General features: G+C 36.4%; 1 protein-coding gene across 1 annotated transcript; it reads right to left on the bottom strand.

The window, feature by feature from the left end:
* Positions 1-133: 133 nt before the first annotated feature.
* On the bottom strand, positions 134-19,671 carry SEL1L2 (SEL1L2 adaptor subunit of SYVN1 ubiquitin ligase; the record flags this gene model as incomplete). The annotated part of the gene is given in 18 exon segments (XM_088149979.1): positions 134-253; positions 2,292-2,420; positions 3,477-3,496; positions 3,499-3,645; positions 5,753-5,827; positions 5,920-5,979; positions 5,982-6,081; positions 8,546-8,657; positions 9,083-9,165; positions 9,352-9,420; positions 10,283-10,339; positions 13,859-13,990; positions 13,993-14,015; positions 16,109-16,183; positions 16,268-16,328; positions 16,415-16,456; positions 19,523-19,548; positions 19,551-19,671. Coding segments are annotated over 18 exon segments (1,452 nt in total), but the record flags the coding sequence as incomplete, so codon positions are not given.
* Positions 19,672-20,984: the final 1,313 nt, after the last annotated feature.

The raw sequence follows: 20,984 nt of genomic DNA, 5'->3' as shown, positions 1-20,984 counted from the left end.
TTTGTAAAGTAAGCTAGAAAGAGGAGAATGACACTGTTAGAGTGTGTTAGTATGCTTTGACTTCTTACTAAACAGATGCTGTAGAAAATTAGAATTTAAAATCAGTTTAATCAAAAATATCAGCTAATACTGTTCAGTTTTGCTAACTGGCTATTAACAATATCAGTAACATAAACAGGAATATAAACGTACGCAGATCCCAGTGTAGTCTTAGCAAACTATCAAATGCTGTCAGTTTCTAGACTCCAGTAAGCTGTTGAAGAGAAGAAAAACCTTTATATATATATAAAAAACAGTGCTTCTTACAGATATGTTTTGTACTAAATTCTTTTTTTTTCTTGGCTACTACAAGAGCTTTACTGATGCCATGGAAACTTATCAAGCTATATTTCTGACAGGTTAACTGGTTAAGTACAATCTTGCTGTGAATAGATACCCTATTGACTTCAGTAAGTCTTACTTTTGGGTAGTCATACTAGGATTGCAATGTAATATCTTCCTGGAAGTGTTGTAATACCTCCATAATGCCCTCAGTTGCACTGATGTAGATGTCCTAGAATTTATTCTTAACTTCCCCCCTAAAACTATGTGGTTGCAAAATCTTTCTTTGTTTTTTGCAAGGTGTACCCCTCTTTTGTACCTTTCATTAAAACCCTGGCTGCATTTTCATATTTTTTATTAGACTGCTGTAACTTCTTTCTAAGATTTTGCCTTGTTTTCTCTTTCAATGCCTGTCTCTCTTCCATTACTACGTACATAGCAACCATCTGTAATTTTTCATGCTGACTGTCCCCATCCCCTGGGCATTCCCACTTTCACTATGTTCAAGCACTTTTGAAATACATCACTCTTTTGACTCACTAACCCACAGTTAGTGGCAGACTGTTCCTTTTGGTGCTGCAAAGGAACAGTCAAATCCTGGGCTGTAGGAAAGGACCTGTTCTGCAACGCCTCCCCATCCACCATTTTCCAGAAGGGAAAGAAAGATCAACATACAGAAGAGATTGATGCATGGACCACTCCAGTGACTCCACAAATGTCTTTCTGTTACTGGCTTAGCATAATACAAAATTATGGTTTGTTAAACCATGTTATGAATGTTGCCCAACACATTAAATAAACATGTTTAACAAATCACAAAAACAAATCTACACTATGAAACATAGGTAGGAAATGTGTTAAAATCAATTTTTACAATATGAACTTAATGAGATCTCTCTTCCCCTTTAATCATTTTTATGTACTATGTAATTTACCACTGACATTGACGACCACCTCTGTGCTTTCATATACCAACCATCTTTCTTGAAGCTGTTGCTTATGCCTGAAATAATCCCCCTTTCTTTGTTTTCCTTTAATACCCCTCAAAATCCTTAATGAATTTATTAATTAAAAGTGTTAATGAACTGTTAAAGCCTGGCTTGATCCTTCATCTGATCCCCTTCAGCTTAATCTATTGTAAATGTCATCTTCCTTCCTTGCCTTTCTTTTATTGGCCATCTAACAGAAACAGTAAGGGCATCATTGCTTGTTGTTCTGACAACAATCTGACACATCAGTATACTATTAATAATGTTGAACAGTCTACCGATTCTTTATATGGTGAGTACTGTAATGCACTAATAAGAGAGGCCATATTGATACTAAAAACTCGTATGCATATTTCCTGAATGTTGTTCAGTGATTTCTATCAGTACACACAACTTCTGCTAGTATGAGGAGTATCTATGATAATACAGTAATCATAGAGCCACCAGATATGAAATGTAGTTTTATTGACCTTTTGCTCTCATTTGCAGTCTTGCCTTACGTGGTACATGTAATACATGGAATAGGTTTTCATCTATCTGTGGGTTTCACCTTGTTTTTTGTTTCTTTACACATGTTCAACATGGCTGGGGGATGTTTGCATACGTGCCAAGTACTTTTTTAAGGTCTTGTTATCTGCAGTTTTGTTATCTGCAGTGGCAATATTATTTGCAATATAGGTCAGTTATGACATTTAACATTTAAAACAACCATTATCATTTGTTTAATAGCATCCTAGATTTAAAAACCACAAATAACAGAAATATAAAGCAACAGCTGTTTCATAAAGAAAGTATCCTGGAACAGCTAACTAAGACCACCAGATCTGACTTCAAAGATCTGGACAGCCACTAGATGACATCAAAATATACAGAAAACAATTAGCTGAAATCCAATGCTTCTCTGGAGTGTTGTGGTCCAGATCTGATAACCCTACAGCTAACACTGTTAGAACAGACTGAGCTTATATAAATCAGACTTACAGTGACAAGTGGCAGATATGTAAGCACATGCATAGCCTCAAGCCTTATATATGCTAGGAACACTGGCATGATAGCATCTGGGTTGGTTTCAGCTGCCAGGTCATACCATCTTCTAGCTAAATGTATATCCTGAGCATAAGAAATAATTTCTAAGAATAGCAAATTGCTCTGGAAAAATACAACAACTGAAAACTGCAACTAACTCTGTCAGGTTTACTTCTGTGTAGACACATGCATGTACTTTCTAGAAAGAACACAATTGTAGAGCCATCAAGGTTGTTTTGTCTGAATGTCCTGAAGGGACAGTATTAGATATAAACCAAAGACCTTAAGATGTTTCATGTTGCAAACCATCAGTCAGCACAAGGTTCTAGTTATAAATCATTGCTTATTTTGTTTCTGTCATTATTTTCTAGACATGGCTTAGATAAAGAAATCAAGAGCCAAAGCCCTACAATTGACATTCTCCTTTTGCATGAGGGGTTTCCCCTTTCTAATGTCCATTCCTCATAGTCTCAGGACAGAAAATAAAGATCCCTTTCTGGGAGGAAAAAAATGCTTCTATACAGAATGAAGTGGCTATACTCAGGCAGCACATTTTAAGTATCATGAAAAAGCCTTGAATTGTTAGTTATTCCACCACAGTGCCAGGAATGGGCCATGTCTGGATATAATGCCTATTCACTTGTGGGGTAGGCTGCAAAATGTTGTGGGGTGGTCTTGATAAGCCTTTTCCCCACAGGTGCTCTTCCAACATACTGGACATACTGGACTATAGCTTCCATAATTCCCAGCCAACTTGGTCAAGGAAGCACTGGCTGACAGTGATGGAGATCAAAAACCAATGCACCAAGTAGGGGAAGCCTCTTTCTGCATTTTCAGTTCTCCATGACAATATAAGGCTATTTTGTTCTCTACAATCTACCAATTCGTATTCTACACCTGAACTAGCAAATGTCAAGATACAGTCAGTCATTTCTTAATGCTTTACATTTTCTTTAGTCAACAAGTTATCCAGCTCTTATTAACACACTGACTTACAAAACTAGTCAGTCACTTTTCAATTGATTAAAGCTTACCTTATTGCATTAGAAATTGTTTTCTGTTCTTCGTTATTTAACTAGAATATTTACAATAAAAATGAACACGAGTGTTTGAAACAACATCAGGGGCAGGTTACTTTACCTGAGGAATGCCTAAACCATTTCATACATGTATGCCAGATTGAACATGGCTTCAGTGCTCTGTTGATTTGCAGCAAGATTATAATGAACTGCTGCTGTAGCATAATCTTTTGTTGTTCCAAAGCAACAGAAGTAATAATTTCTAGTTTTAACTCTGGCAAATGCATTGCCTGGAAAACAAATACATGGAAGAGATGAAGAAGATGATGTTGATTTTATTTTGTATCCTGCACATTGTCTATAAACTTGAACTGATTACAGTAAGCTTTTCAGAATAAATTTTTTTTCCACTAGCTTTTGAAGACAGTCTTGGAAAAATGCAAACATATATCCTACATGGGTATTTTTATTTAAGCATTGTATTTTTATTATAAGCACTGAAGATGTTACCTAGATGGGTAACGAAACATCTCCAAGAAAATAACCAGGCTCAGAGAACCCCAAGGACTCCGCAGTATTTTTATTTATTTATATTCTACCTTTCTACCTATAGGGACTTGAAGGCAGCTAAAGACAATAAAATATATAACCCCAACATCTAAAATATCATAAAACAGTAAATAATTCCATAATTAACCCTAAGGGCTTGTGTAAAGAGGATGTCTTTTATAAAAGGAGAAAAAAAGTGGGACTGAGTCTGTTCCTGACTATAAGTGCATTTCATGGTTTGGAAGCAACGTAGGAAGAGGTCCTCTTCCACAAAGAGACCTCACAATCAGAAGGTGAGGACCTCTTTAAGAAGTCCTTGCCTGCTGATCTTATAATCTCAATTGTTTCTTATCAAGATGGTATTTTAGATAGGGATTGGAATTAACTTACTGTCTCTTCATGTATAAAACTCAATTCCATTTTTATCCATAAAGTCCTCAAACATCTTATTTGATTTCTGAAATTTTTATGTGTTCCGCAATAAAACTTTCAAAGCAGCTTACAGCAGAGTAATAAAACTATATTTATGTTGTAAACTTTCAATAGAATTTGTCGTTACGTGAAAAATGGTCTATTTCATAAAGTACAACTATTTAATCTATATGATAGTTTTTGTCAGTAACTAGACAGAATTCAACCCATTTATGCAAAGGAGACCATCTTTTACCACTTGCAGTTCAAAGAATTTACAGTGAGTGGACAGAGGATTTTGTCCATTTTATAAAGAGAAATGATCCAGCAGTTATCGTTTAGCATTGCTCTATTCTATGACCAAACCTTAAAGCAAAATTATTAATATAAATCTCTAACAGGCAGAGAACATTGGTAAAACATTCAAAGTAGTCCATTAGGGGAAAAAATGAAATTTAACAATGAAGAGATAAAAGTAAAGAGTTCCTTACGTTGACCTGGATGCCTCTTGATTACATGGACACATCTATGTAATTTCTTGGCAATAATATGGAAGTAGTTTGCCATTTCCTTCTTCCATGCAGGCTGACATAAATTAAGTCTAAGAGAGTGTGGCAGGTTGAGACCAGTCATCTGCTTAACTTCTACAAAATCTAATCACCATCAGGGCACAGAGGAGGAAGAGGCATAGTTGCTGTACTTGAGCAGGAATTAAAGGTACACAGTAGCTAAGTCTTCGTTCTTCCATGAGTTTATTTCTGTGCTCTGAACATTATCAAGAGATTTTGAGAGGCAGGTTAACAAATAATTTTCTCAAACAAACATGAGATAGTATATTTCAAGGCATTCTTGTTTTCTGATAGAGTGGAATGACTTGCATGAAATACCAATAAAGTAAAACAATTTAAAGTGTTTAAGACTGTTTTCTCTTTACTAAAATAAAATGGGAGGCAATAAAGAAAGCCATTAACTGAAAATTGACTAGTATTGTTTTTTTCCCCCTCAACTGATTTCAACTGTTGGTTAAAATGGTATCATCATGAAAAGAGGCAAAACAGAAACAAAAAGGAGCAAGGAACAAAACCAAAACAGGCATGTAGTTGGTTTTTAATACTGTCTTCTTTTTCTGGATATATATATTGTTTTCATTTAATTTTTATCTGTAAGCTGCCCAGAGTCACTACAGAGCTGGATAGCCTTGAAATTGAAATAATAAATAAATAAATATTTTAAAATACAACAGTTTTAACATAAAATGAGTGTCCAAGAAAATGCCATCTTAATAATATTTTAGTATTGTCTGCATATTCTGTATCCAAAATATTACATGATTCTTTGGGATGGCTTAACATAATCATTTCTTGCTACTCAGTTGTAAAAGCACAAACAGAGGAAATTATATTAATAAAAGTAGATTGCTTTTAAGTCTGTTCATACCTTGACTTGCAGCTCACTTCCATAAGAGAAGAGCCAGTGGGTATATCTGATTTCTCTGTAGAAGTTTAACCTTTTCTGTAACACAATTGTGGCATCACATTACATATCTTAATGCAGCCCATCTATTGCAGAATAGAGGCAAGAGCATAACTGGATATTTCCCTTACCAGATTCCATGATGTAAGCTGAATTACTCTGAGCTACCTCATAGCCCATTTCAGCCAGGCATATTGAACAAGAGATTAATCTATATTACCAGACTGGTAAGCAAAGTATGCTGTCAGGATCTTTTTTGACCATCCTCCTAGCTCTCATACAGTTCTGTAAAGCTGAAGAGTACAAAGAAAGCTATTAAAGATCAGTAAATAATGCTTGAAGTATCTGGTTTCTCTTGTCTTGATTAACAAATCTTATTTTTTGCTCCTCATGTTTATTTCCTACTTTTCTCCCAGTGAGCTAGAGATGGAATAAATGGCATATACCCCATGTTATAAATAGTTACACTGAAAAACAGAGTGATGATCACCCCAGTAACTAATATGTTGGAAATGCAGATTCTAGTGCAATCTGTGTCAACCCTTTGAGGTAGTCCAAACAAGAAGCACCAACATGAGTACTAATACCACCTTTATTGTAAGGTTACAGTAACAGAATCTTGCAAGTCTGAAAGCACCTCTCCGCTCCCTTACTTTTACTCTCCCAAAAACTAGGGAGGGTCCCTTCTGAGATGCCTTCTCCACCCCCATCCCTCCCCAAAGTGCCATATTGCAAGCTGCAGCTGCCTCTATGATTTTTATTTTAGCCCATTTTTAATGCTTAAAAATATTTATTTTGCAAGAATGAAATAATCATCCCTGCACATTTGATATGGATTGTTCTTTAAAAAAGAAAGAATAAACTGTCTAGTCAAATTTATAGTTCAGTTTTAATCTCTTCAAAGTAGTTTCCCCATGCCAACAGGAAGCACCTCAGTGTGATTCTCACTACTTTTACAAGTAGCACCCACCTTCCCAGTAGCATTACACAAATAAAATTGATAGTGGTAGACCACAACTTTGAAACATCGAGGCTGCTTTTCCCTATGATGTTCTCATGATATTAGTTTACTCAGTTAACCAAATGTTCTGGCTTAGCATGACATACAGAACTATATATTAACGGCACTGCAGTTAAAATGGGATTGGTAGTTTGTAGTTCATTTGGACAAGTCAGCAAACAGAAATCACGCTTTTCCAAATTATATACTTGGCAGCATAGAAAAGCCATCATGTTGCCTTCAGAAGCAGGGAAAAAACATTTGAGAGAAAAAAGCATTAGAAATACAGGGTAGAGTACAGTATGTCTCATGATTTCTGTGAGTCAACACATGTAACAAGATTGAATTTAGGTACTGATTTGCTTATTAGATTTATATCCTGCTTTATCTTCAGGTGCGCAAGGTAGCATACACAGTGCTGTCTCCTTCCATTTTCCCCCACAACAACAACTCTGTGAGGTAGGTTAGGCTTGTGAGAGATGGATAAAATATGTTATTATTGACAAATAGTAGCTTGAGCATACTAAGAGTGCAGCTGTGTGAGAGATAAGGAAGTAGTGTTAAGTGTTATGGTTATCAAATAGTGGCAGATGGAGAGGAAGTTGTCTCCTTGTGTGGGACAATGTAAATAAAAACTAATTTAACCTGGGGCAGTCTTTATCAGTATAATGCAATTAGCTGAAACCTTGAGCAAATTACCATAGACTTGCAATGGATGAGGTGGGAGGGACCAGGAAGAAATCATAGAGCGGCCGGAAAGAGTGTACACCCTGAGTACCTTAGCCAATGGGGAAAAGGGGAGGGACTTGCGATCGGGAATGTATATAATTAGGCCGGAGTGTGTATGTGGGGGTGGCTCCTTATTTGCAACGAAGCCCACCAGCCTTTGCAAATGCTTCCAATAAAACTACTTCTGACTAACCCAGAGAGAGAGATTTGTGGTGCTTGTTTCGCACAGGCTGAGAAAGGATGACTGGCTGAGAAAGAATGACTGACAAATCACTCAGAGAACTTCCCATACTGTGAGCGAACTAGAGCATGGATCTCCCTGCTTGTAGTCCAAAATCTAAATCATAAGTTTAGTTGTTTTCTCTCATATTTCACCTGTGTCACTTGACATTGTTCATATGACTTTGAGCAAAATAAGTTATTTCTTCACATTCATGATTAGAAATGCAATGTTCTGTGAATCTCCTTTCTGAATTCAATGAGAATTATTCTTCAGATAAATATATGCACTTCAGAACTGTAGCTTAAACAATGGAATTCATCACCTTAATATGGTGAACCAGGTCCATCAATAAATATTAACTATGATTGCTAAATGGGAATTCCATGTTTTGGGCATAATCTCCATTTCATTTCAACATTAGGAAGAACTTATAATGGGTACAAGCAGTTCAAAAATGAAACAAACTTTACTGAGATTTGGCACACAGTCCTTCATTAGAGCTCACTCTTCACTACTCTTGAAAATGCTAAGCAGACCTGATCGGGACTTTCCATATTGTTTCTAAGAAAACTACATGGCCATGGCTATGCAGTCACCAGGAATCAAATTCAGCTTGACAGACTTTATTTTCCTTCATTGGAGACTAATGACCACTATTACAGAAGTATTGAAGATATGCTTCTAGATCCCATCTGTCAAACTGAAAGATATCATTAATCTTCTTAACCTCTTCCAGAAAAAAAGAAACTCGAATGACAGGGTATTCCACAACAAAGCCCTCTGTCACCTAAAAAGCAGAATTTACTGTTGATGTTTTCTTCCACTTCTTTTCAGAGCTAGAGTTTGGCCTGAATTGTCTTTTTGCTATTGACTCCTTCTTAATATCTTCACCATCTACTGCTTTCTCAAACTTCTGACTTTCCAACAGTTATATTGTTCCAATTCCTTTAGCTACCTTTGATCTTCCTAAGATAATATTTACTCCTGACACTAAACTTCATTAACTTTCTTACAAGTTCCTTCATATCTTTTCAGTTAGTTATTACCTACTGTAACTTAAATAAACCATTTTCCTTCTACACCATCCATTTCTGGCCCAAGAGCATTGGATTTAGCCTTAATATTATTTGAGGTCTATATATATTATGTATGTCCAATCATATAGTGTTATACAAGTCCAACTGTGTGTTCACTGTGTTAGTATAGATGTGCTACATTCACATACACTTTCATATCCCTCCTTCTTACTATGCAAGACTCTAGCTAAATTATATGAACATTTCTGCAAGTTCCTTGAAATCCATGCAAAGTACAAGAAAGAAAAATCTTTAAAAACTAATACATTAATTTATCTGCTGCCATTCTGAAGAACTTCAAAGCTATATTATTACTGTGAGTCACAACAGTACTTCCTTCTAAATACATCTGCATATATTAAAAGGACACTGTTTAGCTGATGGATATATAATACCTTAGTGAAAATTCCCAAAGAAACTGTTACGTGCTGTTCCTTTGGATTTTTCTGTATTTTGTAACTGACCTAATTTTATTTATAGGAAGGGACTAGAAAAGAATATGGCCCAAATTAATCTCAGGAAACAAATTATGTACCTTTCCAAGGAATGCCATCCCATTTGCATTCCCTGCATTTGCTGCTGTTAGAAAGCAGTAGAAAGCTTTCTGAAGAAAAATAGGAAGGGAAAGTTAGCATTTATATAACATTTTTCCGAATCTGGATTTTTAGAATTTTTTTATTTACTTTTGTATACAAAAAGAGAGGGGAAAAAAGGAAAAAAAATGAGAAACTAAAAAACAAAACTAAAAAGTTCTTGAAAACAATGTATCTTCTCAAGCAGTAGTTTTTAATTGTTTACCAAAAATACTGAAGACTCAGAATAACCCCAAACTGATTCTGAAACTGACAATAATTCAGAGGTTTTACATGCTGCTAATGCCTCTGGACCTGATTGTGAAATTAAGAGCCTTGGGGTTTTGCTTTGTTTTCTCCCAATTTTAGGGAATCCAGTTTCCTAAAACTGAATTGAATTTGAAATAATTCAAATTCTCAATTTACTTTAAATACATTGGAAAAACAAAAGCTCAATGTTTACAGTCATTTTCTGAAAATATTTAAATCTGAGGTAGGATTTAAAAGAGAACTCAAAGTTTACTCAGTTTATTCCACTCAGAGAATGCAGCCTCTTTATGAAATCTTCATTTGCTGAAAAAACTCCCATGTTGCTAGCATTTCTCCATCTGAAAAAGCTTTAGCATCAACCTTCTCAATTGCATTTGGAACACACAAGACTTTAAAAAGAAGGGAACAGATTCCTAAAAGAAACTGTATGTGTGTTTCCTGCATTCCAACTACAACCCATTAAAATGTTCAGCCAGGAAGGCCTTTGGCTGGGAATTATAATCCAACGGTAGGATACTGGGTTTAAAAAAACAGCATCTTTTTAAACATGTTCAAAATTGAGAATGTACATATTAAGAAATGTTAGTGGAACAGTGTTCATCCCTGAAATCTGAGCATATATACAGAATGATCTCTTTCTAGTCCTCTTCTTCCCACAAGATGCAGCTGTCCAAGATATACCTGGAAAAAATGAATTGTTGGTACGCAAAGTAAATAAACTACACATAATAGCAAAAGGATAAGACTGGATTGGAGAACTGTATGTCTCCACAGCAATTATATCCTGCATTTATACTAAGTAATCTCCTTCATGGATCATTACCTTGTAGAGTTTGAAGGGCTTTGCACAGTCCAATGACAGTATGAACTATACCAGTGTTGAAGTCCACACATCTTAAAGTTGTCAAGGTTGAGAAACACTGAACTTCACCATTAGAAATGCTTATTCCAGAAGAATTACCTATAATGGGCAGGTCACAGACAAAGGGTCAAATTAAATATGATCCCTGGAGAAGCAAATAGCAACCCACTCCAGTTTAATGCCAAGGCAACTAAATGGATATTCATAACCAGGATATGATTCTGGGATAAATGGAGTGGCCATCATTATTAGCAAATGAGTGCTAAAGTCAATGTCGGGATACAAACCCTAAAGCAAAAAATATCAATGGAGAAATAAAATATAAAGAAATTTCAAATACATGTTCAATACAAAAAAGAAACCAAAATCACAAATACGTATGAAGGTATGCCCCCTGAGCTAGAACCAGACATTTTGGAAAGTTAAACGGGCTGTAGAAAATACTGCTAATCACAAAGCTGCAGACATTGATGAAATACCAGCAGAATTGTTTAAACTCTTGAAAGATGGTCTTCGTAGTGCTGTTGTCATTTGTTAGCAGGCATAGAAAGCACAACAGTGACTGGAAAAGATAAGTTTATCACTCAATACCAGCTCAAAGAATGCTCAAATTACTAAACGATTGCACTTATTTCCCCTGTTAATAATATAATTTTCAAAATTATGTCAACTTCTAATGCCAATCCAATCCCAATGGGTAAAGAAGTAGAAGTAGCAACAGAATTTATCTTTCTGGCTCAAAAGTCCACAGGAATGGTGATTGTAACTATAAAATAAAGCAATACCTATTTTTCAGAACAACGCCTGTGACAAACCTAAACAAAATATTAATGGTATGCTTTGTCAAGGCCAGAGTCTTCCCAGTCATTTGGTGCAGCTATGAAAGTAGGACCATCAAAAGGCTGAACAAAGAAAAAAGGATACCTTTGAATAGTCATGATGAAGAAAACTGTTGAGAATACCTTGGGCAGTAAGAAGAGCAAATAATTAAGTACTAGATTAAATAAATCCAGATGGTTCACTGGCTACATTAATAATAATGAAGCTAAAGTTTAAATATTTTGGAATCATAAAGCAAAAAACTTTGGAGAGGACCCTCATGCGTAGTAAAATCAAAGGCAACAGAAAAGGAAGCCATCAGTGGACAGGATGGTTAGACACTGTCATTAATATCATGAGCACAAGATTACACCTCAAAGAAAACTTTACTAACAGACAGTAAAGTTCTGGTGAACTGTTGTTCATTGGGTCACAAAGAGTTGGAAATGACTGAACAACTACAATATTGTAAGTAATAATGCTGTCATAATCCAGTAGATTAGACTGTTGGTATCTATCTCTGTATAAGACTTCACAAGGCATGTATTAACCAAACAACAAAACTGCTCTCAGAATACACTTACTATGCCCTCCTAAATTTTTTCACCAGGCTCAAATTCCAAGAATCTTTCTAGTTTGTTAATAGAAACCTTTCCTGCATAGAACTGATAGGTACCTTTTCTTACTAGCACCGTCCCATCCTTTGGAGCAGCTATGAAACAACTGGGAAAGGAAGTTATACAAATAATATATTTTAACATTATTAAGTGGCTCACAATATTATAAGGTAGTTTTCAATATATTTCAGTGTTGCCTTCGCTAGGGAAAAACAAATATTTGACAAAGAATCCTATGACCTCTTAAAGATTTGTTATATTTACTTAGTGAAATTCCACCAGTACTTAACTTTTGCCAACTTCAGGCTAAACCTAGATCAGTCCATGCAGCATATGTATCTTCTAGTCCCAGTTGTGCAACTGTGTAATGGAAATCCACTATCATATTACACCTACTACACCATTTCAGTAACAGAGATGGGTAACCATAGTTCTTCAACATGTTCCTGAACTACAACTCCCAACAGAGTCTGAGTCTGAGCCAACATGGTCACTGGTGAAGGGACCTAGAAGTTGCAGTTCAAAAATAGTTTCTCAAATTCGGTCTCTCTCTATTTTTTTTTCTATTCAGGCTATGATACAGAATCTCCCACTTTAAGAAGGCATTTCTCACACTATATTACCAGCCAAGGAAGTAAAAAAGAAAAAAGAAAAGGACCAGATATACTGATACTGAGGAAGAATCCACTATAGGACAAACCCAGCAAATAAAATAACAGAACCCCACTAATTGTTACCAACAATTCCCAACTAAAACTGCTTGAACATATTAACTACAACTTATATGGTGCGGGCAGGGAGTTAGGGTTATTATTGCTTGCATATAGCCACCAAACCTTAAACATAATACAAGAGCACATCACAGCTGTAAAGACTGTTGAATCAGACTCTGCTGGAGATGTAGAATCAGCCAGCCCTCCTATTTTAGCAATATTATTACAGGACTTAAAAATGTTAATATTCCAGCTCATTTTCTAATGCAATATGTATCTGATTTTTCCAACAGTCCCCTATTGCAGGTCAAGCAGTCTTGGCTACCCAAGAGAAAATCTGACATCAGAAAAGGGAATATTAAAAAAAAAAAAGTGTGTGGGGGGGAATATTTCACTGTCCTAGAGCACTGTCACTATGTTAAAGTAACTATGTATGAATGAAGAAATATCAGAGAAAGATTTCCAGAAAGTGTGTGAAAACGTTCTGTGTAGTGTGATAAAATGAAGACTTTTTATCAGGTTGCCCTGCAAAAATATCTATATTATCACCCAACAACTTTGAATATAGCAGTAATTCAATCAATTATTATTTTCTGTACCCTACACATTTCATTCTCCACCTGACCCTCTATTCCTGCTGCCAATAGTATGTAAATAAGCCTGAAATAAACAACAGCATTTCCCACATATGATGAAATGAATTGAATGCTGCAATATGATGGTAATCGTAAGGTCTGTGATAATCTTTATGGTGTAGAAGACATCTCTTCCTTTTTTTCCTTTTTCTTTTTTCTGCAACAGATAAACATGGCTAGTCTTCTACAAATGTTTTGAAATATAGTAGAACATTTTCTATTATGGCCATGTGTCTAATCTATAGAACTCGTGGATAGCGGAGGTTATAAAGAATTCATTGTAAAATGCTGTCATAAATAGAGAATGTGTTCCCACAACACATTTACCCAGATCAGTTGAAGACCTAGTGGCAATCTTTACAAAAAATGCTATAATTAATTAATTTTAATTGTGTATGTGTATATGTATATCTGCCTGTCTTAGTGTATTGTGCAAACCCAGCCATTAGATTAATTGTATTTTGGGAATCCAGAAAATGGGTTAATTCAAAAACCACATTAAGGTGTTATGTGAAGCAGGCCAAAGAGGAAGAAATGGAGGAAAATTCTCTTACCGGTATCTTTGTGTCTCCCCTTTCAGCCAAAAACTTACGGTATTGATGTAATTCCCAGTGCAAGAATTCTTCATTAAAATTCAGACTTTCTGGTCTTTCCATCAGCCTCACTTTTTCAACTGGCATATCTTCATTTTTTTTTCTAATTTGTTAGCTACTGTTGATAACAATAAAAGTAACTCACATTACCAAAATGGCGACTATATTTTATAAGATATGGATACTGCAGAATCTCCCTTCAATGGATACAGAAAATGAACAGGTGTTACAAATTTAGGGAAACAAATGGAAGAGACATAATGGCCAACATTTTGGAAATCTGGTGGTTTTCTATCAACTTCCACTCAAGAGATGCAGTGGAATATATTACATCACTGGCATTTAACTCCAACTAGACTAGCACAAGTAGCCTATAGTTATTTATCAAAATGTTGGAGGGGGTTGCAATCAGAAGGAAACATTTTTTCATATGCAATTATAACTAAACAAAAAGTAGAATGTGTGCCAGACGTGGGATTATTACATATTTTTGAGGGAGATAACTTTAAACCAAACAAAAGTGAGCTTATTGTATTCTTATTCCTGGCTGCAAAACTGAGAATTTCTGGGTAACATTGGATAATTGATGTGCAAAAAAAATTGTTCTTTGGGAAAAAGTGACTGATAAAACTCGAATACTGACTAGCCAAGGTGATGAATCACATTTTACTTGGATCTGGAAAAATTATATAAGTTAGGATAACAATAATCTCTTCTACTGATAAATTGAGTGCTATATGTAACCTCTGATGGAATACTGACATATATTGTTCTGCACCGTTATCTTGCATTCTTGTTTTTTCTTGCCTTATTTATTCATTTGAATTCATTGCAGACTATTAAAAAGAAAAATGAAAAAAAGAAAAAAGAAAACGGAAGGCCCATGACGGGGGAAATGGATACTATGATCTTAACGTCTGCCACTACCACGTGCAAGCAAAATTCTCCAATCCATCTCAAGTATCCTGAGTAGATGGAAAATATCTGTTTACCCTGAGGGGGAAGGAAGATGGGGCCGGTGAGAGAACGTCATTATATCAAGCTTCACAGATGCCATCTTTTTTAATATACTCCGGGTAGCCAGAGCCAAGTGGCTCCTTGATAAGGGAAAAAAATATCTATTTTACCTGTCTTATCTGTAAGCATCGTTTTACATTGCTTGCAACAGAGCTTGCAGAAGAATTCATACAACAGTGCAATTTCTGTAGCACTTTTGATGTTTCCTGTTATGCAGATGCTCATACAGGTTGACACTCACGTCTCAGTAGAAAAAGCTATATGCAATGGAAGGACTCAAATCACTTCCCTTTTCCCTTATTCTCCGCTGCTTGCCCTGTGAACTTAGTTACTTCATGCAGAGAGAAAACAGTGATCTGGCGACATAGGAAGAAACCCGGTCTCTTTTTTTCATCTCTGATCTTGAGCCATGGGTGTTCAGGAAGGTTCTTGAGGCTTGGGGAGAAAGATGAGCTTCTACCCATTTCAAAAGCTAGGAGGGGAAGGACCGGATCAACAGTACACTTGTGGATACGCAATTTTGATTTGATTATTACTTCACAGTTAATCCACTGCTTTCAACAAATGCAAACACATTTGTTATTAACTGCCAGATATGCTGTTCTGCAGAACAGTGGGATCCATCACTATAATGAGCATTTCAGGGTTGTAATGTTGGGTGTGGCCAGATGCAGAACCTCAAATTGTAGCCTGTCTTTTGAAGGCAACCTTCAGGTCCCTAGACTATTACCAAAAGAACAAGGACATGAGCAGCAGGATTCATATATCTGAAAACACAATGTATGTTAACGCTATAATGTGGAGGAAGGCTTCTGTCCACTGCACACTCAGAGAACTAAAGTACTCTGTGCCAGCATCCCTAAATTCCTTTTGCAGGTTGTGGAGACTGAAGTACTTTTATGTAAATTACCGGTGTGCACTTGATAGAATCTGTTCAGTTTTTGTAAGGTTTTTTAACTGCTCTGCTGAAGGGCATTTCAGAATTGAGATTCTTTCCATTTTTCTTTGGCACTGATGACTGCATTTAAGTACCACTTTGTATTCTGAATAAATGGAACCCAAGGTTCTTTTGAATTTTTTCCCCCTTTTATATTGTATAAAATGGGTTTTCCCCCCATTTTTTCCATAAAGGACCTAAACTACTATAGATACATTTTAAAACAAGGCTACATTCAACACATCAAGAGGACTCACTGAAATTTGTAACATAATTAATTAGTGCTACTTCACAAATCTTTGGAACATTGATTCCTAGCCAGTAATGATAACTCAAAAAAAAAGAAAATTCAAAATTATTTTGCTTATTATTCAGGAATTTAGAACTGGAAATAGCTGAAACACTTGATTTACAAACCATGATCATCTGAGATATAAGATTGCTCCTGATACTAGTAAATGTGTAATATACAAGTGCCTAAGAAAAAATTAAATAAAATCATGCCAGAAATATATTTTTAAAATGCCATTTTAGACCAGATTTAACAGAGCATTTCCTTTTACCTTTGCCTGATATAGGTCCATCTGATGACAAGAATCTAATGCCTGTAGAACCAAAACAACAACAAAAGGCTTTTTACCAACCAATTTGTTAACAAATGTCTTAAATTAAAATCTTAATATGACAAAGTTACTTTGATGTGGTCTTATCAGGAGAATTTCATGCAATGATTAGCTGATTTATTCCTGGGTAAAGAATGAATTGACATATTTACCTTAGCTTACTATGGTGAAATTTAGGGAAAGTCTTTGCATAGTAAACTTCTGTTATATCATTTCTGATTAAATGCTCCTCCATACAAAATACACATTTCACTATTTAAAAAATGGCATATCAAGGAGAAGACTGATTCCTTCTTCTTGCGTTTGGATGTGATAAATGCCTGTTCTTACCACATGAGTTTTTCAGTGCGATGTTCCTCCAGTGAAACAGAATGATAAAATTCAACAAGTGATTTTACTGTAACAAAGGTAACATGAATCAGGCCTCAGTTCTAGGGTGGGTAAAGTTTGGCTCTGATGACCACATGCAAGTTTGAAATTGAGTATGTACACTTGATCTTCCTGTTGATAAGGAATACTATTACAGTGATCTTAGGCACACATCAATTCGTATTTGCAACTGGGCAGAGAGTGCTCCCTATTTCAGTGCAGTAGCACTAAATAGCTGGTTAGCATCCTACTAGGAGTGCAGGATCAATATAGAAGATACGGAGTGGCCTGTCAGATCACAGAGGACCCATCTAAGTGGGTGAATGAATGATGGCTTGCTCATCCATGCTAATTTTCTCATTGACAATTACTCTGTGAAAAGGAAGCTGTTTGAAATCCTCTGTGGTTTTGTAAGACCAATGAGGTCACCTTTCTTTCCTAAAGTTGAGCAGGGGAAGAATAAGCAATTTGCCTACCACTATTTGGGATCTGGTGCATCTAAATTTCTCTGGTATCCTAATTCATATCATGTTGGGTCTGAAAGAGGAGACAATCTGTTTAGTAGTATATGAAGGCAGCCAAGGAAAGTGAGGTAAGAATAGCTTTGCCAGTTGAAGAGAAAGCTAAAGAAAACCATAAAAATAGCAATCATTTTGCTACAGACAAAAGACATGAGAACAGCAGCAGGCATAAGATCTTCCCCCATCCCCAAAGCCAACTATTTATTCTTATTTTTCAACAGGAAAATTGGGGCATAAAATCCTAGTTGTTCTATCATTCCAGAAGGCATGACTTGGAATCATGGATCTATATTACATGAAAGCAGTTTCCAATTGAGTGTTCAGAAAAAGCTTCCTAATAGTAAGAACAATCTGACCATGGGACCAAGTACCTAGAGAGATAGTGGACTCCCCTTCACTATATATGTTCTAGTAGAAGCGAGGCAGCTATCTGTCTGGGATGTTTTAATTTGGATTCTTGCACTGACTAGCAGTTAGTGACCTAAATGACCCCTTCCAACTCTTAAGATACTATGTAAGAAAAGAAACAGATATAGCCAAATTGAAAAATGTCTGTGCAGCACTTCAAAGGCAAAACAGTGTTTTGGACTGCGTTGGTGGGGGGGGGGGAGCAAATGTAATAAAGCTCTGCAATTTCTTAAATTCCTTAAAGCAAGATCATGTGGCTATCTTCTACCACTATAGGGAATTAGCTACCCTAAATGGGCCATAACACACCAACACAATAAGAGAGAAATAAAAGTACTTTGCCTTTCTGATCACCACAGAGTAGCCCTACATGTGGGCATGTACCCATGCTTGGTCAGATTCACTTTTGGTCTTTCTCCAGACATGTTCTAGGTATTGCTTCTGTCGTTTCATCTTCTGGAGGCTATTAGTAAACCAAGAAGCCACCCGGGATCAGTTGACAGAGAGAGTTCATTCAAGGATGATTTTGTCAAGGGCCAAGGTCACCTTATTTTGCCAAAAGCAAAACAGATCCTCAGCAGATTTGCCTGTCAGATTGTCAGGAAACTCCCCAAACTCCCATCCAAATCCATGAACCATCTGGGATGGATCATATACAGATTACAGGTGACTATTAACTGCATCTGGACCTAGAAATGATCTGATCTTGGCAGTGGAGTGATGATAATACCTTCAACATCCAGATTACATAGCAACTGTTCTAAAACAAAGGCAAGGTCTAATATATGACCACACATGTGTGTTGGTTCTGAGATTACCTGAGACAAGCCTGTGTTTGTCATGAAGGCTACAAACTCCTGGGTTTTACTAAAACTGTCATGCAGAGGTTGAAGTCCCTCAACGTTAGTGGGCAGGAAGAGTCCACCACTAGCCTGGCAACTAGGTCCAAATACCCGTGACAGATCCTGATGGGCAGCAGAGTAGCCCAGACACTATCAGGACTTCTAGTGTCATGGTGGGCTCAGATTCGAAGTCAGAGGAGGAGACTGATGAACAGTTAGCTCCAAAAGTGCCCACAAACAATGAGCTGCCACAGATGCAGTCAGCCACCCTCTAGCAATGGTTGCCACTGTAATAGAGTTGTTGTTGCCACCCCATTACTCCAGATTGAAAGCTCCACTCCTATCATCTCAACTGTCTGGAAGTCAAGCAACTCTCTCCAGTGGCTCTACTGGTTTGGGAGGTCTTACCATACTGGCAGTCTTCCAGGTCAACTCCTCTCCAGCTTTCTCCACCCCTACAATCATCACCATCTGAACTCCATCCCTCCCAAATCTATGCAACCTGAACTATATTCCCTCTCCCAGTCCTCTATCCTCACACATACATTGAATCAACCACCTTCTCTGATTACCATTTTGAAAAAAAATATGTAAAACTGGCTTTTTAACATTCTTATAAATGTAAATTTAGTTTGGGGAAATGACTTCCAGCTATATACCATCTTCAGAGGATTTAGGCTTGAAGTCTTGCCCTAACATTTTAATTAGTCAATAAATTTGTGGGTATGTTTTATGCACACATCCAACTACCCTTGTCAAATTAGTCAACTGAATTCATTATTTACTTACTACCTAGTGGAGATTTCTTTGTTCCATGTACCTACATTTACTGCTTTTCAATTATTCATTATTCATTTTAAATTGACTAGTAATTATTTAAAGCTACAGTTAATTAAAGAACCACGTACAGTCTGGCCTTTATGGGACCCTTTTTAGCTAAAATCTTATATAGTGATACAGCTGCTTTTACATTTTGAGGACTATCATATCCAAAGAGCATATCAGCTGCCAGCTTCTCCATGGTTTTTTGGCTTCCTTTTTCTGCTGCCTCAGTAAGGAGTTAGTGGTTTCCGGTTAAAAAAGGCACACTTCAGATTTAGTCAGTCATGTTAGTCTCTCCCATATATGTAAAGTTGGAAAAGTAGCTGCAATGTGAATTTCACCTCCTGATTAATACTAGCTGGATCAATTAAAATTCTAGTGTCTCATTTGGAATTTGATGATGGCCAACTCTGTGTACCTATGAGCCATTTTGACCACTGGGGGAAAGGGCAAGAGACAGATGTAGGGAAGGGTTCTCACGTCAGCAGTCCCTGGGTCTGTTTCTACCTAGCCTGTTGTTAGTTAGATGAGTCTATGCTTGAGAGGCAAAGGAGACTTCCGCTGTTTGTCTGTCTCTCATACTTCCATCTCTTTAAGATGTAGATTGGATAGAAGCAAGACTTTTCTGTCGTCATATATTTCTAAATCTACGTTTACTTCAATTATAATGTATTCATTGATAGCTGGTCTAAGCCCATACCCCGCATCCAGACATTTATATCAGGAGCATTTTATCTTCTTAATGGGATGTTCTGCTACTTAATTACTTAGCATTCAGTGCTGCTGGAGAAGGAATAGTTGTGAAGATGTTGGAAGATTATTAGGTTGAGAGAGAGAGAGGAGTCTAATAACTAGCTTGCATAAGATAAGAGCCTGGAAAGACTCAGATTTATAGCTCCTACCTGTGTGTTCTCAGCATCTGATTATTGTGGAGAAATACTTACTCAACTTTCAGAAAACATCTGTTAATTTAGAATCTGGAGAAATGCCATATAAGAAATATAAGTGGAAGAAAGTCAAATCAAACAGGCTTACACCAAAAACAGAACAGAACAGAACAGAACAGAACAGAACAGAACAGAACAGAACAGAACAGAACAGAACAGAACAGATGGAGTATTTCCTTGTGAAGGTAAAAAGAACCACATAAATACAGAAGAGAGAGCAATAGTAACTAAAAACAGATTTGAAGTAGTAGTGAATTCCCACTGAATATACTAAAGAATTGTGGAGAGGCAGATAACATATAGGAAGATAAGAAGCCTAAAGGGGAAAAGTGAAATGTACAGGAAATTAGTTACTCTCTAACCTCCCTACCTGAAAAAGGAAAACAAAAACAAAAAACCCTCAGCCTATTGGTATCACCACTGAAGCAACAGTAGAAAGCATATTTGGGTGACTGGAAGATCTTGTGTCCAAGCTGGAGCTGCTCTCAGAAGAATAATTTTAAAATAATCTAAAAACAGCTTCTTTTAGAAGAAAATGTGACATTTCATGTCAGACAAAGTTTAATACTGCAATCAACCCAAATAGGGCTGACAGTACACA

Source organism: Python bivittatus, unplaced genomic scaffold (genome assembly GCF_059951505.1).
Source record: "Python bivittatus isolate LINGU-HERP-01145 unplaced genomic scaffold, Pbiv_v1 ctg000020_np1212, whole genome shotgun sequence".
Lineage (NCBI taxonomy): Eukaryota > Metazoa > Chordata > Lepidosauria > Squamata > Pythonidae > Python > Python bivittatus.
This window is presented reverse-complemented; position numbering and strand designations above follow the sequence as displayed.